This window comes from Sparassis crispa (genome assembly GCF_003851025.1).
Source record: "Sparassis crispa DNA, contig_000001F, whole genome shotgun sequence".
NCBI classification, from domain to species: domain Eukaryota; kingdom Fungi; phylum Basidiomycota; class Agaricomycetes; order Polyporales; family Sparassidaceae; genus Sparassis; species Sparassis crispa.
This window is the reverse complement of record NW_020939748.1, coordinates 2,327,350-2,344,070: the sequence shown is the minus strand read 5'-3', so window position 1 is coordinate 2,344,070 and position 16,721 is coordinate 2,327,350. Positions and strand designations below refer to the sequence as shown.

Sequence of the window (16,721 nt, the reverse complement as noted above, 5' to 3'; positions counted from 1 at the left end):
CCTCCAACCTGGCTCCGTAGCCCGTCTACTGTCCGGGAGTACAGATGGATCCAGCTGGACAGTCTGACTGGGAGCAGCTTAGCTGCAGCTGGTCTCGAGACTGCTCATTCGACCGTTACAACCTTCCAAGCTGTCTGCTTGCCAGGTCGCACAATTCCGTCAAAAGCCAGCTACCCATAGCCTGGCGACATGGGCCCGACACTGCAGGGTGCTATTGCGCAGCGCCCTGTCAGACGTTGTTGTGGTCCGGGATTTGTGACTCGGATATTGATCATGCACCGGATAACGGTCGAAAGTGCAGGACAGACATGTATTATTACTGCAGTGGTTGCTATTAGTTGCTACTACAATGGATCAAATAAACGAGAGGTATACAATGACTAGAGTGATTGTAGAACGTCATGTACAAAATGAGTGTAGGTCAAGTTGTCAAAAATCATACCAGAAGGGGAGTCACCGGCAAATACTCTGGTGAAGCAAAAGAATAGTAAACCTAATAGTCATCTTCATCGTCGACAAATGTTCCAGAAGCGGCCCTGTTCGCAATGTTCTGTGTACAGCTGATGTCGGCGGCGGCGGCCCCATCCTGGCCCGGAATGATCGTCCGACCGTACTTCCCTTGATCGTCTTTCAGAATCTGCGTGAAAACACTTGAGTAGAATGAGTGATAGTCCGAACAGTAGAACAGAAAGGGAACAGACTTGGTCATCTTCGCCGGCTCCGCAGCATAACGCTCTCAAACAATTGATAGCTGCGCATCAACGAAAGCCCAGTATCCGCCGGTGGGTTCCAACTGAGGATTCTTGATCATCTCTAGAAGTAATTTGCGCTATCGAGAGTCATTCATACGTCAGAACCTCTGAATCAACCATAGCAATGTTACGCACCAGAAAGGCAACCCGCGCACACATCTCGAGGCTTATGATGACGTGGGTAGCAGCATGTTTGGCCGCGAGGGCTTTGCAGAGCTCGACAACGTCGAGTTGCACGGGATCAGGTGTTTTCTTTTTCGGAGCCTTTGACACAGTGCCCATCTGCTCACCGTGAGCCTCCGACAATCCTTCGGGACCCAGGGAGAGTGTGATCTAGCAAAGCTTCAACTTTCTGAGAGTAAGCACACAGGTTGAGGACGTACCACCTCCTTAAGCTCTGCACGCCGATCCGTGAGACGAGTCTGGACTCTCTTGACCACAATATCAAATTTGTACTTGTCCCCTTTAACTTCCTTGGTGAAGCCCCATAAAGGATGCTTCTCAAGAATACCCTAGCGTTGCCGGGAACTTGAATAAATAGTGGTCAAAGTCGCACAAGTGGACTGAACATACCATGACCAGCTTGATGGGACCAAGCGGAGCAGTGTTCTTGGCCAGATAGAATGGCAATACCGGCGAGAGGAGTAATGCGAAGGTATAGTGGTCGATCTTATCCTAAGAAATGCATTGTCAACTGACGAGACGTCGGTGAAGGTCGCCAAACTTACCTTCAACGTTCTCGGAAGATCCCATTGGGCATCAGCAGGCTGGATTGCTTCAAGGTGCTCCTCAATCTTCAACATGTGAGCGCATGTCCACATAGCCCGCTCAGCCGGTGAGAGCTAAATAATAATCTAAGATAAGAATCTCACAAGAACATGACAGCCAACACGACAAACCTTCGACACTCGGTCGAGTTCCTTCTCACCTGCTGGTCTCAGACGAACACGACGCGCTGCCAAAGAAGCAAACTGGGTCAGATCTTCGGCAGGCCGTTTTGAGCTGGTCCTCAATGTTGCCGCTGTTGTTGGAGAGGTAGAGTTTTCCCTGGATGATGAGACCAGGGATGGTGAAGTTTGACCGCTGGCAGAAGAATCCACGTCAGCTGAAAGCTCCAAATTTGTTGGCACAGGACTTCCAGGAGCTGATTGCGGTGGAGAGGAGGGACGAACTTCGAAACAAAGAGACATCAGAGGAGTGGAAACAGAAACACGGAGAGAAGAAGAAGGAAGAAATGAAGGACAAAAAAGAGGTGAAAATGTGCTTTTCTCGCTGACGTAGTCACGTGAAGACTGACTGCTCCTCAGCATTGCCCACTCGGTCAAGTCTATCTGCAAAATGGCTCCAGTCAGAGGATCTTGGAGAGATGCAGGTATGCAACTCACTGGTTCTGAGAGCATCTCAATTTAATCCAAATTTATAGGAATTTTTGAGACAGTTCCAGGAGAGACTGCCCACCTGCGATGCATTCCGTGCTCGAACACATATCGCGGAGCCACCCTGATCCTGAAAGGCGGGATTTCTAGCCATCTAAATACCAGCAAGCATAAGAGCGCCACCATCGAGACAGAGATGGCACACACCTTGTCAAATGTACCTGGTCCAGCACCTCTGCCGGCCCCTCTCGCTGAGCAAGTCCCTCCAGCGATGTTACTTCTGGCAGAGTATTTTATGGATGTTGACAATGAGGATGTGTCTTATGTGGATGGGAAGAACACAAGTGATCCAGTCATGGAGGCTTACATGGACGATGATAGTGGGTATGTTGATTATGACGGAAATGCAATTGCATTTTCTGCAGGTACCACAAATGTGTTAGCCCACGACATGCATCACCTTGAACAACAGCTCGAGAACTTACAGAATGGTGAAGATGTTCACCTCAGACTGGGTGATATGGTATCGGTGATGGCGGAAGGTGAGGAGCATGGAGAGACAGATGCAATAGTCCCGGATATTATTGCAGCTATGCGCTCCATGGGTACGAGGTGCAGCCCTGATCTACGATATCCGATGTACTCACATCTGCTGACAGGCATTGAGGACTCCGATAATGAAGATGACATTGAAGACATGTTCTGTAAAGAGGTACCAATGAGAATGGATGGAGACTGGAAACCCTATGGATCCAAAACGGTAAGAGAGTGCTTGATATCACTTCCTTATGGAGGAATTTCGCTGAGAGCTGAATAATTGTTCAGATGTTCATGCTGGACCTTCTTGATAACCTTCCGCGACTGCGACTCTTAGACGACCATATGAAGACATTCATTTGGATTATGAAGGAGTGCGGAACGCCCAATGTTCCATCCTTTTCTGCACTGCGAAAGAAGCAAGCCGAACTAGCGCACGAAGTCAATGTTGAGACAAAGCAACATGAATCGTCACAATCGAATCTTTTCTATGCGAACGTGCCATCAGCAACGGTGAAATTGGTAAGCCAATGCTCTGAGTGTTACAATGTGGCCATGGTGATCTGAGAGGCTCACCATATATCTGATTAGGACTTCGCCAACCCACTTGTATGGCCACACATTCAAGTCTATCCTGAAGTTGGATGCTCTGTATCAGAATTCTATCACGGAGAGAAATGGCAGTACATTAAGGAAGATGAACTAGATCTCAACCAGCTTATGTGGGCGGACTGGATAAACACACCTCATAGGCATTTTTACATCAAAGAACTTGCAGAAGTCCGAGACGGTCGACTTGTGATTCCGTTGAGATGGGTGGTGGACAATAAGATTGAATGCTTTGACGGTTACGTGGTCCAGTATAATTCAATGGTGAGCTCAGGATTGTATTCTAAATGTACTGCGGTGCAAGCTTACTGGTGACGGGTCAGTGCGACTTGTTCGAAATACAAGATAAGGACCTTATTCGTCTGCAAGCGACCGAATTATCCGCCAACTATTTTGATCTGAAGACGCGTGGCTGTAGCTTCAAGTTCCCAGGTTTGAACGTTCTGTTGATTATATCTGGACAGTTCTGAATTGGTCTGCAGACTTCGCTCCCAAATGGGTACATGAGATGCCACACCCGGTGCGTGGTGTCACAAATGGCCGACCAACATTCACCATACGCATGATGTGCTGAAGTGACGACGTATCTGGAAATAAGACAAAACAGTTCAATCCCCACACAAACATATATCTCGCAAACATCAATCTTCTGCATCAGAAACTGCAACAAGAATATTTCGTCAAGTTCTGCTCGACGTCACAGCATGCCTCGTCATCGGAGCAGATGGATGCTGTCCTCACTGACACGTGAGTCTACAATTGCAGTACGCTAGTATGATGCTCATATAGCGGGACTCTTGTAGCGGTGAAGATCGCTGGCATACTGCATATGATTGTCATCTGGAACAGGAGATCTTGTTCCGTGTCATCATTCATGTCTTACCGGCAGATAACCCACAGCAATCTGAGCATTGCTCTCATATTGGCGAGAACGGAAATTACTCGTGTCGTTGTTGCATGGCTGGAGGCACGGCGGAGGAGCGAGAAAGTGATATAGGCTATGAGAAAATGTTCTCGGTGAGAAGTTTTTCAAATGTGGAGACATGGCAGATACTAATGTTGCAACATACTATTGCTGGTGGCTTTTGTAGCCCGATAATCCTCGGCGTACTCATGCGAGAATAGTTGAAGAAATTCGGCAACAACTCTTTGCTGCCGGACTTGGCGTACAGGACAACATCGACGAGATGCAGACACGAAGTGGGATCAAGGATAAGACTGCGCAACATTGGATCGAAATCGTTATAGCAAGAGCACGTACCATGCAGGCCGCTCGCCTCTCTAATCCTATTACCAAGGATGCACGGCTAAAGAATCCCTGATTGACTGGAGACAACCGCAAAGCTGTTAAGGCAGAAATAAAGCACGAGATTCAGCTTGAGTGTCACGAGTGGCTTGTTATGCAGCCCCCATCTCGTTACAATGCACTTCCAGAGGACTCGCGTTCGTATTTTCACAACTGTGTGACACTTGTTGGCCCAATCTGACACGACGATTAGCGCTTCATGATGGTAATGCCACACGACCTGGCGACCACTTCAATGTCCTCTTCTCGTGTCCGCGGACTCTCGATCCTCCCATCGACACACCTGGAGAGATCCTTCACACCTATCTGCTCGGTGAGACGAAGTATGTCTGGCACAAAACAACGAGTGAATGGGACAAGAAGAAGGACAGCACATTCGCAATTAGACTTCGAGCGTCATCCGTAGATGGTCTGCTTCTCTCGCCTGTTCGAAGTGACTACATCGTGCAGTACAAAAACTCTCTGGTCGGAAGACATTTCAAGATCCTGCAGCAAGTTGGTGCCTTTCATCTGTATGGCGGTATGTGCCCAGATCTTGTTCTTGATCTTTGGAAGGCAAGTGGAGAGCTCGGCGCAATGCTCTGGTACCATAGCATATGTAACATGGAAGAGTATTTGGTGTGTAGTTCTGTGGCAGATACTTCATCTGGACACTTTACTGTGTCATACTAATTCAACTTCATGCAGGCTGACCTCGAAATACTCATCGCCAATGTCCTCGACATTTGGGCGCTGATCGATCCAAACCGCATCCTTATGAAAACGAAGCTCCATGTGTTGCCGCATCTTATCAAAGACATTCGACGCTTTGGACCTGCAGTCCTCTACTCGACAGAGATCTTCGAGTGCTGGAACGCAATCTTTCGATTCTGCAGCATTCTCTCAAACCACCAAGCACCAAGCCGTGACATCGCTATCACTCTAGCCGGTATGGAGCGGTTCAAGCATCAGGTCAGCGGCGGATGGTGGCGCGATACAGATGGCCAATACATCCGCGCCGGAGAAAAGGTGTGTAGTTTCTTACAGTTGAATCCAGCCTTGCAGCGTCGACTTGGATGGGTCCATCCGGAGATGATGGTTGCTGGTGAGTTCTGACCTGTGATTCTTTGATCTTTATTTCTTGTTCTCATATTGCACACAGGCACAGTCAAGCTAGAATCAGAGGCCAAATGGGCTTCCTCAACTTGGTGTGACATTTCCGGAACACCTGGAATCCTCCTGCCACCCGGCATCAATATCCCTTCTGCTGATGGCCAGGACCACGAGAGCGATGAGACAAGGCTCTGGAGTCACTGCCGTTACCTCGTATCACAATCCAAGGATATATGTAAAGCAGGGTCTTGGGTGTTTTATCGAGAACTCCCTTCCAATGTATGTTATTGCTTATTTCATTCTATCAGCGATATTTCTGATGTTATGCTGCAAGTCCATTGCTGCGGGGAGAATTTGGAAAATCGTTACCCCCACGGTCGGTCACTCTCCCGTGGTGATCATCGAACCATTCAACATTTCCGGCGAACGTGATCCCTTCCTGGGCATGCCAGTTCTGACGCGTGGTGATGATGCTCCATGTTTAGTCACACCGAAGGCAAGTGCTTTGCTGTCTAGCCATTATTATAACTACTGATTGCTAACAACAGGATGTGCTATTCATCTTCAATGCTCAGCATGACTGCCGGATGACTAGCTGCTCACCTACCGGGACTCAGCATGTCGTGCAAGAACGATCGACAACAGCGCGGACCGAAGCAGTGATCGCGCACACCACTGCTGAACGATTTCTTCTCAATATGTACGCAATCCACAATGCGGCGTTGATTCGACAAACCCTTCCGCGATCTCTCACACGACCAATATCTTACCTTGACAACCGGTATATGAAGCATCGCGAGATTGCTGCAGGACTTCGTGAATCGGGCCCCATAAAACGCGCGCAGACAGCAGCGAAGGCGGCAGACACGCGGGCTTGCAAAAAGTTAGCCCAAGAAGCGAAAGTGTCTGCCATTCAGCCTGCAGCCACCGATCCGTCGAACGGTATGTATTTCTGTCCATCTTCGAAGTGCTAGACTAACAAATAACATGAATGTGGATGCCGTGCCAGCTCAGCCCGGGCCCTCGTACTAGTAGTGTAGACGAGAATAATATTCCTAGGTGCTACATAGTGCATATAGTCTCAGACACCGAGAGAGCATAGAGGCCGGGCATAATAGACTTCATTACTTGATTTACACCTGGCTGATGAGCCAGAACTAGCGGGGAGGTGATGACCGGATGTGATATGCCATCAGAGAAGGGTGGTATCTGCCCATTCGCCAGCTTGCTGAGGATGCTGCAGTGGTCTGCAACGATCAGCTGGGAGGGAGCCGGGATACCTACTTCTTCAACAAGTCGCTAGGCCTCGTGTACAGCCGATCGTGGCTGATGGGAGACTGATGGGAGCAAGCCCTAGGTGGCCTGACTGCTCAGATGGGAGACAGGTAGGGCGGCGGCTGTCCGACAGCCTTCTTCAGGCCAGGGACGGTGTGCGAGATAGCACGCATTTCAGGTTGTCACGGCCACATTGCTAACAGATGTTGCAGCTCCGACTATCATGCGTCTCACCAGCACTGGTACATATGATTGTCTAATGTCCCGTGCATCTCAAGGAAGGTTGGGCGTGTAGAACGTCTGGTGAAATTCGTATAGGCGGGGGGGGGGGATTGTCACACTTCGTGACCAGCGCGTCAGGGCGACGTGTCCTACGGGCGATGTGTAGTAGTACGCGTCTTCTGTGTAGTGTCTGTAGCAATCACGATATGCCTTCCCCTCATATATATTCTGCTTCTATGTCCTGCCCTGAGAGTTCTACCTCGACTTCTAGCTCATTTGCAGCTTCAACCCATACCCATGCATCTGCAACCACTTTTGCAAGTAACGCAAACTCAAGAGAAATCCCGGCGATGGCGGCGCAGACTCCCCATGACTCGCATAAGAACCAGAGAGCAAATTCAGCGAGAATCCTGCAAACTGCGCGAGAAGAGGCATCCAAATTGCGCGGGTATGACTCACGCGCATGCCGTTGTCGCCTCATTGAACGGTTCAGAGAGGCAAATAACAAATTCCCTTACAGCTGGCAAATCAACATTGGAGAGGCCTTCGTTCTGGGGCTGGATTGCTCTGTAATAGCAGGTACAGGCGCGTGTAGCAAGTCCGGGTACCATGTAGAAGGTCCGGGTATATATATTGTGTACGACATTGTACCTGATACCTACATCTCTAGACACGACGCGCGACACGCCTGACGTGCAGAAAGACGCATCAAGGTCACGTGAATGTGACAATCCCCCCCCCTGCCTATATGAATTTCACCAGACGTTCTGTCTGCGGGCTGTGCAGGTGTTTTTCGCTCTCCGATTGGGGGCCCGCACTGACAGAACGGCTGGTTCCGAGACTAGGGTCGACCCCCCTTCCAGTAGTCTCGCAAGCCAGACGTATATGCTCCATTCCTCGGCTCCGCTTCGGAGGCTGCCGAGTACCAACGTCGGACATCGAAAAAACCACTGCAGCCAGCACAGCATAACAGGTTGGGGTTATCTACACCCGCTGCACCGAAAGTCACCAGACATTATAGCACGGAGGCTGCAGTGGTTTTTTCGATCTCCGACATATTGGTTTTTCGGGTGCATCCGTGTGTCAACGTCTGGAATCGAGACTACCCTTCCAGATTCTAAACGTCTCCCTAAACTATATTTTCGACCTCCGCACCTTCGCAACCCCCATCATCGCCTATATTTGGTGTTATGCATCACTTACATCATCTTGCCGTTGAAGGGACGCAGAGTGCGCTGAGGTGGGAATCACATCCGGGAAGCGGTCTCACATTTTGGAGATACTACAGGGTGCTACACAAACCGACCCCTAGTCCGACATCAGTTGGAAGCTGGTTATCAGAGGAGGGCACACTACGAGCCCGAACGCTACTTCCAATTCCTCGACTGTGATCCGCAACCGTCTCAAAGTACCATCTGCCAGCTCGCGTCTACCAGTGATTCCACGCATGACATCATACAGTTCGCGGGCCGCGTTGCGCAATGTCTCAACCCGAAGGCGCAAGGTTCCTGATGGCGATAAAAAGCTGAGGAACACGACTTCAGGAAAATAGGGACAGGACGACCGCGCACCAATGTCAGAGAGACCATCCGGTGGGTGGCCTAAACCAAAGTCCTCGCGGACAGCAGGGTCATCATACAGAACGCGGGCAGTCAAACCATGAGGAATGACCGCAGGAAGGTGATCCACAATTCGGGGTATCATCCGATAACCACCTTCTACAGTGCGAGCTGTTGCCAGGTGTATTTCCACCTGGGCCAGGACAGGGATATCGCACAGAAGGGGTAGGATGATCCCCACGCTGGCCGCTTCAGACTGGGCTTGGACCATAAGGACCTCAGGGACATGTGAGGGTCAGACAGCAAAGGATCATATGCTCGTGGGGGCCTCACCAGCAGGACGTGCATCCGGACCGCCCATGCTTTCCACAGGATTGGATCGAAGGGCTCGGTAAAGATCTCAATGCGAAGAAGAGCTTCTGCGAGGGTGTATTTGCGAAGGATGACGCTGGCATCCATGGATGGGAGATTGAGTTTAGGATGGGAGATGCCTCCGAGACGGACGGGTCCTTATTAGGCACTCGGGCAGGTTCGGTGATGGAAGGTCCCTCAGAATGAGTAGGAGCGTGAGGGGACGGGATTGCGAGATATGGCGTGATGGGCAGTGATTCAGCGGAGCGATTGTTAAGCAGATGCGGGCAGTATCGGGAGGGCAGGAAAGGTCAGAACTAGTTAAGTATGATGGCAGGGAAAAAGGGGAGGAGGAGAACCCACCGTCCCGGAAGGTACGCTTGCGAAAAGACTCGTTTCCCATTCCCATCCCATCCAGTTAGTGCGTCTTTGGGCAGTCTTGCATTTTGTGCATTTTCTGGGCAGTCTTGCGTTTCTGCATTTTAGCGTTCTCCTTAGGGCAGTGCGATTTTAGTCCGACGCGTTGTCCAGCGATCATTGCGACTACAGAGATTTTCCTAGCTACGCTTTCGGGCCACCCACCTCATACCTCTGGAATAGACTCTTCTCCCTCGTTGCATCTCAGACCCCACGCGGACTTGATTCCGCTCGTACTCCACCTTTCCGGCTTGCGACGGAACACCAATCACGTCACTGTTCATCCTCCGAGCGTCTAGAACTTGATTTAGTGATCATGGTCTCACGTCGTTACTGTTAGAAATCGCGCCTTAGTTCCCAAATAGGAAGGTAGTGATGGCGGGTCAAGATGCATCGGGGCGCGTGATTACGCGTCCTAAAATAGATTTCTGTATATATACAGTTCTAGACGCTCCACTTTATATAAGCAAATTTCCTTCTTTGTCTTTCTTTGTAATCATGCCCTCGACTTGTCTGCCCTTGGGTGCTCCCCAATTTCTGGAGCTTTAGAAATTTGGGCGCTACTTTCCAACACTCCCCCTCAAGCTGATGGGCATCCCGAGCTTCTTTGTGAGCTTCTCGTGCCTCGGCTTAGGGAGCGACTTTGTTAGGATATCCGCTATTATGTCCTCCGTGGGACAGTAATGGATATCAATATATTTATCTCTCAATTTCTCGCGCACATAATGATGCTTTACATCAAAATGTTTTGATTTCACGTGGAATTGGGGATCACGTGCGATTGAGATCACCACCGTATTATCCTCGAATAAAATCGTAGGATCTTGTTGCTCGAAACCTATTTCTTTGAATAGTGTTCGGAGCCACATGGCTTATTTTGCCGCTTCAGTAGATGCCATGTATTCGGCTTCCGTGGTGGATGATGCGGCCGTGGTTTGCTTCTTTGAGCTCCACGTGATCGTGCCATTTCCTAATTTGAATAAATATCTCGAGATTGATTTGCGATCTCGGATATCGTTCGCATAGTCTGCATCTGAGTAGCCCACAAATATGGATTGATCTTCGGGCTTGACATCTGCAATTGGCCCGTAGATTATTCCAAGTTCTCGCGTTCCGGATAGATAGCGGAGGACACATTTAGCAGCAGTCCAATGAGCCATTCCGGGATTGGCAGTAAATGAGCTAAGCCGTTGCATGGCGTGAGCAATGTCTGGTCTCATGGCAATTGCCACGTACATCAGTGATCCGACGAGCGATGCATATCCGTTGTCTCGGTCGCATTTGTCATCAGTTTCGGGTTCTTCTTTTTCAAGCACTGTATTTGGATCAAGAGGCATCCTGACCGTTGTCGACTCGGGGTACGCACTGGCCTTGGCCGGAGGAGCTTTTGACTCCCAGTCAAGTGAGTGGTACTTCGCTGTGGTTCACCGGGCGTGGCAAACGGGAAAGTACGCCGGGCTATCACAGTTGTTCGGTGATATCAAATTTATGATAATGGGTTAGGGACGCCTGAGCTATACGTGTGATTTGTTGTCTGAAGTCGGGATGGTAGTCTGTACAATACAGATGGGGGAATGTAGAGGGGGATGCCTAGCAACCATGTGCAAGGGCTTGCATTCTGTCTTCTTATACGATGCTGAGTCTTCTGTGTTCTCTTATCCATGTGCCTACAACTGTGTGCAGGGCTTACTGAGTCTTCGTTGTCTTCTTAACAGTGTGCCTACAACTGTGTGCAGGGCTTACCGAGTCTTCGTTGTCTTCTTAACAGTGTGCCTACAACTGTGTGCAGGGCTTACCGAGTCTTCGTTGTCTTCTTAACAGTGTGCCTACAACCGTGTGCAGGGCTTACCGAGTCTTCGTTGTCTTCTTAACAGTGTGCCTACAACCGTGTGCAGGGCTTACCGAGTCTTCTGTGTTCCTATCCGAGTGCCTACAACCGTGTGCAGGGCTTTACCGAGTGCGTGTGTCCTAATACGATGTGCCTGGCCGATAACTTTCCTACGTGTTGTCCGAGAACTTTCCGAGAATGGGTTGAGTATCTAGCAACCATGTGCTAGACTACCCAACAAAAACGATACGAGAGTGCAGTAGTTGTGTTCGTAACATCTCACTGCCTGCACTGAACTGACTTTGTCGGGATCCTTTTGATTACGAGTAACAATGTTACTGAGAGGAGTGGAACAAACTCCTATTCTTTTAGTTTATCACTTTGTAGGGTAAGCTACAAGCGAAGGGAGAACACTTCACTTATAGGGGTGCTACAAGTGGGGAGAGAAGACTGTGGGTCGGAGCACCTCGGGGGTCCTTTTATACCCCTCGGGTGTCACCCGTTGTGACCATTACACAGTAGTGTTACATGGCAGATTGGCCAATAGCAAAATAAGAGCATCACGTGATCAAAGGGGAAAGTAGGAAGGAAAAATGTCTTAGGACCTTCGTGTCCAATAGCATAAAGTGAGCAGGGAGAAACAGGGAAGACAAAACTCTTGGGACCTCCGTGTCCAATAGCATAAAGCGAGCAGGAAGAAGTAGGGAGAAAGCACTTTCCGAGTTTTTCCCGTCCAATAGCATAATGTGAGCATCAGGTGACACACTCAGCCAAATGTTCTCGGGTTCCGTCTTAGTCATGTGACTTCTTCATCGAGCGCTTCACCAGTGGTTACGTGTTCACAAGCCAAACACTTTTGGTGCGTGACACCGTGTTGGTGTTCGTAAGCCCATTCTTGTGTAGGATAGACTCAATATATTTTGTCTGAGAGATTTTGATTGTCCGCTTTGAACGGTCTCTCTCAATTTCTATCCCCACAATTTTCCGGGGTTCGCCAAGGTCAGTAACTTCGAACATATTTCGGAGTTCGCTCTTCAATTGGTCCATTAGTGCGCAATCATTGGTGAATATTAATAGGTCGTCTACCCAAACGGTGACAATTTCTATCTTATCACCTTTGATCCGAATGTATGCACATGGATCCGAGAATAGGCGCTTGAATCCCGCGTCTAGTAACTTGCGGTTCAGCACGATATTCCATTCTCGGCCAGATTGCTTTAGCCCATAGAGGGTTTTCTTTAATTTACATATGCGATACGTTCCATCACTGTATCCTTCGGGTTGCCGCATGTACACTTCTTCTTTGAGAGTTCCGTTAAGATAGGCGCCTTTCACGTCCATCTGTCTGATCTCCCAATCTAAGATTGCAGCTAGCCCGAGGATAGCTCGAATGGTTTCAAGGCAGACTACGGGCGCGAACGTCTCGGTATAGTCCATGCCTGGGATTTGAGAATATCCCTTCGCAACCAGGCAGGCTTTGTATTTAATTATTTCACCCTCTTTGTTTGTTTTCTTGACTAGAACCCATTTATTTCCTACGGGTTTTCGATCTTCGGGAGGTTCCACTAACTCCCAAGTCTCCATACCCTGTAGTTGATTGAGTTCCGACTGGACTGCCTGTTCCCATTTGGGCCACTCGAGTGATCTCTTGGCATCACTGAGCGTCTTTGGCTTGTCCACATCCACATTTCCGTGGGCGCTTATCGCAATATAGACTAATTTGGCATTTGATTTATCTGGATCATTATCCAGATCTTCGTCTGCCTCTGGGTCATGCATTAGACGGTAATCATGCTGAACTGTCTTTCTTCTGGTTCATCTGGGCCGGCCCGGTGCGTCCATCCCGCTTTCCTCACGTTGATCAGGATCATTATCCCATCTGTGCTTTCGCGGATTTTTGGCAGGTGACTGTAAAGAGCCTAGATCCTTAGGCTCACCAGGGCTGTAGTGGACTCAATATATAGCCAGAGTAAACTAAGACTGAGTAAGTACAGCTAGATGGTGAGTGTAAAGGATAAAAAGCAACTTGCTTATGTAAGTAGTAAGCAGTCCATAACGAGTAACGGTCATCAGAACCGACCCATTACACCCTCCCCTACCAGAAACAAACCCAGGGGAGAAGAAAGGAAGAGAAGGGGAATAGATGGGGATATGGTAAAGTAAAGTGCACTATGTATAAGGGAAATAAAGAGAATGTATACCATAAAATAAATGTGCGATGCACACACTCCCTCCCGCTCCAGAAAAAACCCGTCAGATCCACCTCAGGTTACGGTTCCATAGACAACAACTGGGGGTGTCTGAGAAGACTGCATGCAGTGGTTTGGGAGGCATGGGTCCTGTGGGCAGGCCCACTGCCAGGGCCGGTTGATGTGGCAAAGTCGAGGGTTGGGCCCTCGAGTTCGCGGAGGTGGAACGGATAGTAGGGGAGTCGACAAGGTTGACAAGGGTGGGTGGGGCAGCAACTGTGCACCATCGTACACAGGTGCTGCTGCCTCGGGGGTGTCCTGGGTGCGATGCTGTGGCGCTGCATCATGGTCTGCTGGCGCCGTCGAGGTCGGCTGCTCGATGGCACAGGAGGGTGGTGGCAGTCCGTCGTGGACGTCGGATGCAGGGTGTGTGGTCAGTGAGGAAGGGGGGTGTGCCAGCAGCGTGCTCAGGTCCATGGGCGCCATCGGGTGGTTCACAGCGGGGACAGCGGGGTGCGCCTCCGGGTGCACTGTTACAATGGTACGTTGAGTACCTATCTTTTTTCTTTCGATTACATTGTACGATTACGCATTGACCCGAGACTTCGAGTCTCGATATCTCTCGACTTGATCTGGACTCTCTCTAGACCATGACACCATAGTCTAGAACCTGTACTGACTCATCCCTCACTGTGAGGGTACTCACTGACTCATCCCTCACCGCGAGGGTACTCACTGACTCAGCCATTACTGGCATGTATTACTCAGCATGTACTATTAGTATATAAGGCTGAGATCGTCGACTGGAACCCCAGTCTCGATCTGGTTACTTTACCTCTCAATACACGGGATTATCACTAGTCCTTGTGTGATCTTCTTGACTCTCGATTCTTGACTTGCATTTACTTAGTCGTCGAACGACTTAGTACTTGCTTGACGAACCTCGGACAAGTGGTACGCCCCAGCGTAACATAAGATCGAGACTATCCGATACCGCTCAACCTTTTCAGGTTCAGCGCAGAACTACATTTACAGAGACCCGACGAACCTTAGCTGATAAACACCTAGCAGGGCAAGTTACCCGGGGTGCAGAAAGGTTAGAGAAACATTGACACACTGGATTTTCGAGGACTAGAAGAATTTTCATGCCCTCGACCTTCATCGATAAGGTGGGACGAAAACGTAGGACATCCAATCCACCGAGGCTCATCATCGAGAGAATTCAGAGCCCTCCCGACTATCAGAGAAGGGAGACTGGGTTGGAGGCTTGCATCAGACGAAGCAACTTACCGAAAAATTCTTGAAGAATTCACCAGAGACTATCCGAACGAAGCAGAACGCTTCACGATATATACTGCAGCAAGGCAAAACGTCGACCGACTAATCGACCCAGCAGAAATACAGCGAGGAGTTGACGAAATAACCCCGGGACATCCACTAGCAGAAGCAGCAGCAGCAGCAGCAGCAGTAGCAGCAGCAGCAGCAGAAGCAGAATCAGAAGCAGAATCAGAAGCAGAGGCAACAGCCCCAGCACCGATCCCCGCACAGCTTATACCTGCAGCAGCCTTTTCTGCGATCCCAGTCCACAGACACATCATTTCGAACCCAACTCCCACGATGCAAATGCCAAAGCCAACTGAACTCAAACTCTCCCAACCTGAACCCTTCTCGGGAGATACGAGCAAAACAAAGATATTCCTACAAAGGGTTCAGACGTATGTCGACATCAATGACGAAATTTACAATAGCAACAAGAAGAAAATCGCATTCGCGATGTCCTTCATGAGAGGAGGAACAGCTGAAGCATGGGCTGAGACGTGGTACGATAACCACACCGACGACCTAGGAAAGCTAAAGGACTATGGAACCTTCGACGCATGGGTCATCGACTTCAATAAAGCATTCCAAGAGACCGATCCCATGGGATCGGCGATGAAAGACCTTGAATCCCTTCGTCAGATGGGAGAAGTACAGGATTACGTTAACTCGTTCCTGGTACTTATGAAAAAGGCCAAAATCACGGAATACCCAGCACGCCTCCATTACTTCAAATTTGGACTATCCCGTCGACTTCTCGAGCGAATCATGAATGTCAACCCACTCCCCACCGATATGGAAGGGTGGTACAAGAAGGCGGTTGAAATCGACAACCAAACCAAGTCAATGCAGATGTACATGAAATTCCAGAACAATCGCCCTAGCGGACAACAGCAGAAGCAAGGGCAACAACAGAGGAAGGGACCCGTCTATACACGAGACCCTAATGTCATGGATGTCGACCGCATGTCACAAGAAGAACGTGACAGGCACATCAAAGGAGGACTCTGCTTTGAATGCCACCAACAAGGACATCATTCGCGCGATTGCCCTAAGAAGAAGCCGAAGAACCCCAGAAACACTTCCGGAACACACAAGGAGATACAGGTCGAGGAATCCAAAGGGGAACCCTCAACCTCGAAGATAGAAGACGTTGAAGAGGACACCGCATCGGTCAAGAGAACGACCATTTTCGACAGCGACGTCTCCGAATTACTTCAGGAATTACGAAAAATGCAGAAGGAACGTAACGACTGGATCAGGAAACTAGAAGGATCGGATTTTGGATTCGACGGGCTGTAACAGCGTCAGTACCGTCATTACCGACTCACCACCCTAATGTAATTGTATGCGAATTCCTGGGAAAATCGATACATGTTCCTATTACTTTGGGTGTGCCGAGTCAAAGCGCTGATATCTCCGCTCTATTGGACTCAGGAGCTGGGGGAATGTTTATGGACAAATCATTCATCAAACGAATGAAGTACCACCAGGAGAGACTCCCAAAACCGATTAGGATTCTCAATGCTGACGGTACTCCAAACAAGTTAGGATATGCAATGCACTGCGTATGGAAATGTACAAAGGCTGGAAGAAGACAAAAAGTATTCCAGTACTACATTACCAACCTAGGGAAGGATGAGGTTATCCTCGGGTTACCCTGGCTTCAGGCGATGAACCCCCGGATTAACTGGGAAACAGGCGAACTGGATTACGATTGGAGAAAACCCACTGTAGAAACAGTCCGAGATACTGAACCAAAGGTACAAAAGGCAGCAAATGCCCCCTATATCGGACCAATCGACGATAATGGACGATCCTGGGAAAATAGCGATCCAGAACATCTGGAAAATCGAGTTAAACCAGGAGACCCAGAGCTAGGAATTCGCGA

General features: G+C 49.4%; 6 protein-coding genes across 6 annotated transcripts; 4 read left to right on the top strand and 2 right to left on the bottom strand.

Moving 5' to 3' along the window:
* Window positions 1-493: 493 nt before the first annotated feature.
* SCP_0208100 (hypothetical protein) lies at window positions 494-1,555 on the bottom strand (the record flags this gene model as incomplete). The annotated part of the gene is made up of 6 exons (XM_027754722.1): window positions 494-637; window positions 743-829; window positions 888-1,085; window positions 1,136-1,264; window positions 1,326-1,427; window positions 1,481-1,555. 6 exons carry the CDS (start codon window positions 1,553-1,555, stop codon window positions 494-496), a joined length of 735 nt encoding a protein of 244 aa, XP_027610523.1.
* A 263-nt stretch (window positions 1,556-1,818) lies between these two features.
* Window positions 1,819-2,028, top strand: SCP_0208090 (hypothetical protein; the record flags this gene model as incomplete). The annotated part of the gene is made up of 1 exon (XM_027754721.1): window positions 1,819-2,028. The coding sequence occupies one exon, from the start codon at window positions 1,819-1,821 to the stop codon at window positions 2,026-2,028; it is 210 nt and encodes a 69-aa protein (XP_027610522.1).
* A 296-nt stretch (window positions 2,029-2,324) lies between these two features.
* On the top strand, window positions 2,325-3,744 carry SCP_0208080 (hypothetical protein; the record flags this gene model as incomplete). Its single annotated transcript, XM_027754720.1, has 5 exons — window positions 2,325-2,733; window positions 2,788-2,888; window positions 2,954-3,187; window positions 3,257-3,538; window positions 3,598-3,744. The coding sequence occupies 5 exons, from the start codon at window positions 2,325-2,327 to the stop codon at window positions 3,742-3,744; spliced, it is 1,173 nt and encodes a 390-aa protein (XP_027610521.1).
* A 930-nt stretch (window positions 3,745-4,674) lies between these two features.
* Window positions 4,675-6,207, top strand: SCP_0208070 (hypothetical protein; the record flags this gene model as incomplete). Its single annotated transcript, XM_027754719.1, has 5 exons — window positions 4,675-4,717; window positions 4,774-5,198; window positions 5,268-5,664; window positions 5,722-5,951; window positions 6,007-6,207. 5 exons carry the CDS (start codon window positions 4,675-4,677, stop codon window positions 6,205-6,207), a joined length of 1,296 nt encoding a protein of 431 aa, XP_027610520.1.
* Window positions 6,208-8,477: 2,270 nt separating this feature from the next.
* On the bottom strand, window positions 8,478-9,187 carry SCP_0208060 (hypothetical protein; the record flags this gene model as incomplete). The annotated part of the gene is made up of 3 exons (XM_027754718.1): window positions 8,478-8,677; window positions 8,741-9,005; window positions 9,062-9,187. The coding sequence occupies 3 exons, from the start codon at window positions 9,185-9,187 to the stop codon at window positions 8,478-8,480; spliced, it is 591 nt and encodes a 196-aa protein (XP_027610519.1).
* Window positions 9,188-15,130: 5,943 nt separating this feature from the next.
* Window positions 15,131-16,132, top strand: SCP_0208050 (hypothetical protein; the record flags this gene model as incomplete). The annotated part of the gene is made up of 1 exon (XM_027754717.1): window positions 15,131-16,132. The coding sequence occupies one exon, from the start codon at window positions 15,131-15,133 to the stop codon at window positions 16,130-16,132; it is 1,002 nt and encodes a 333-aa protein (XP_027610518.1).
* Window positions 16,133-16,721: the final 589 nt, after the last annotated feature.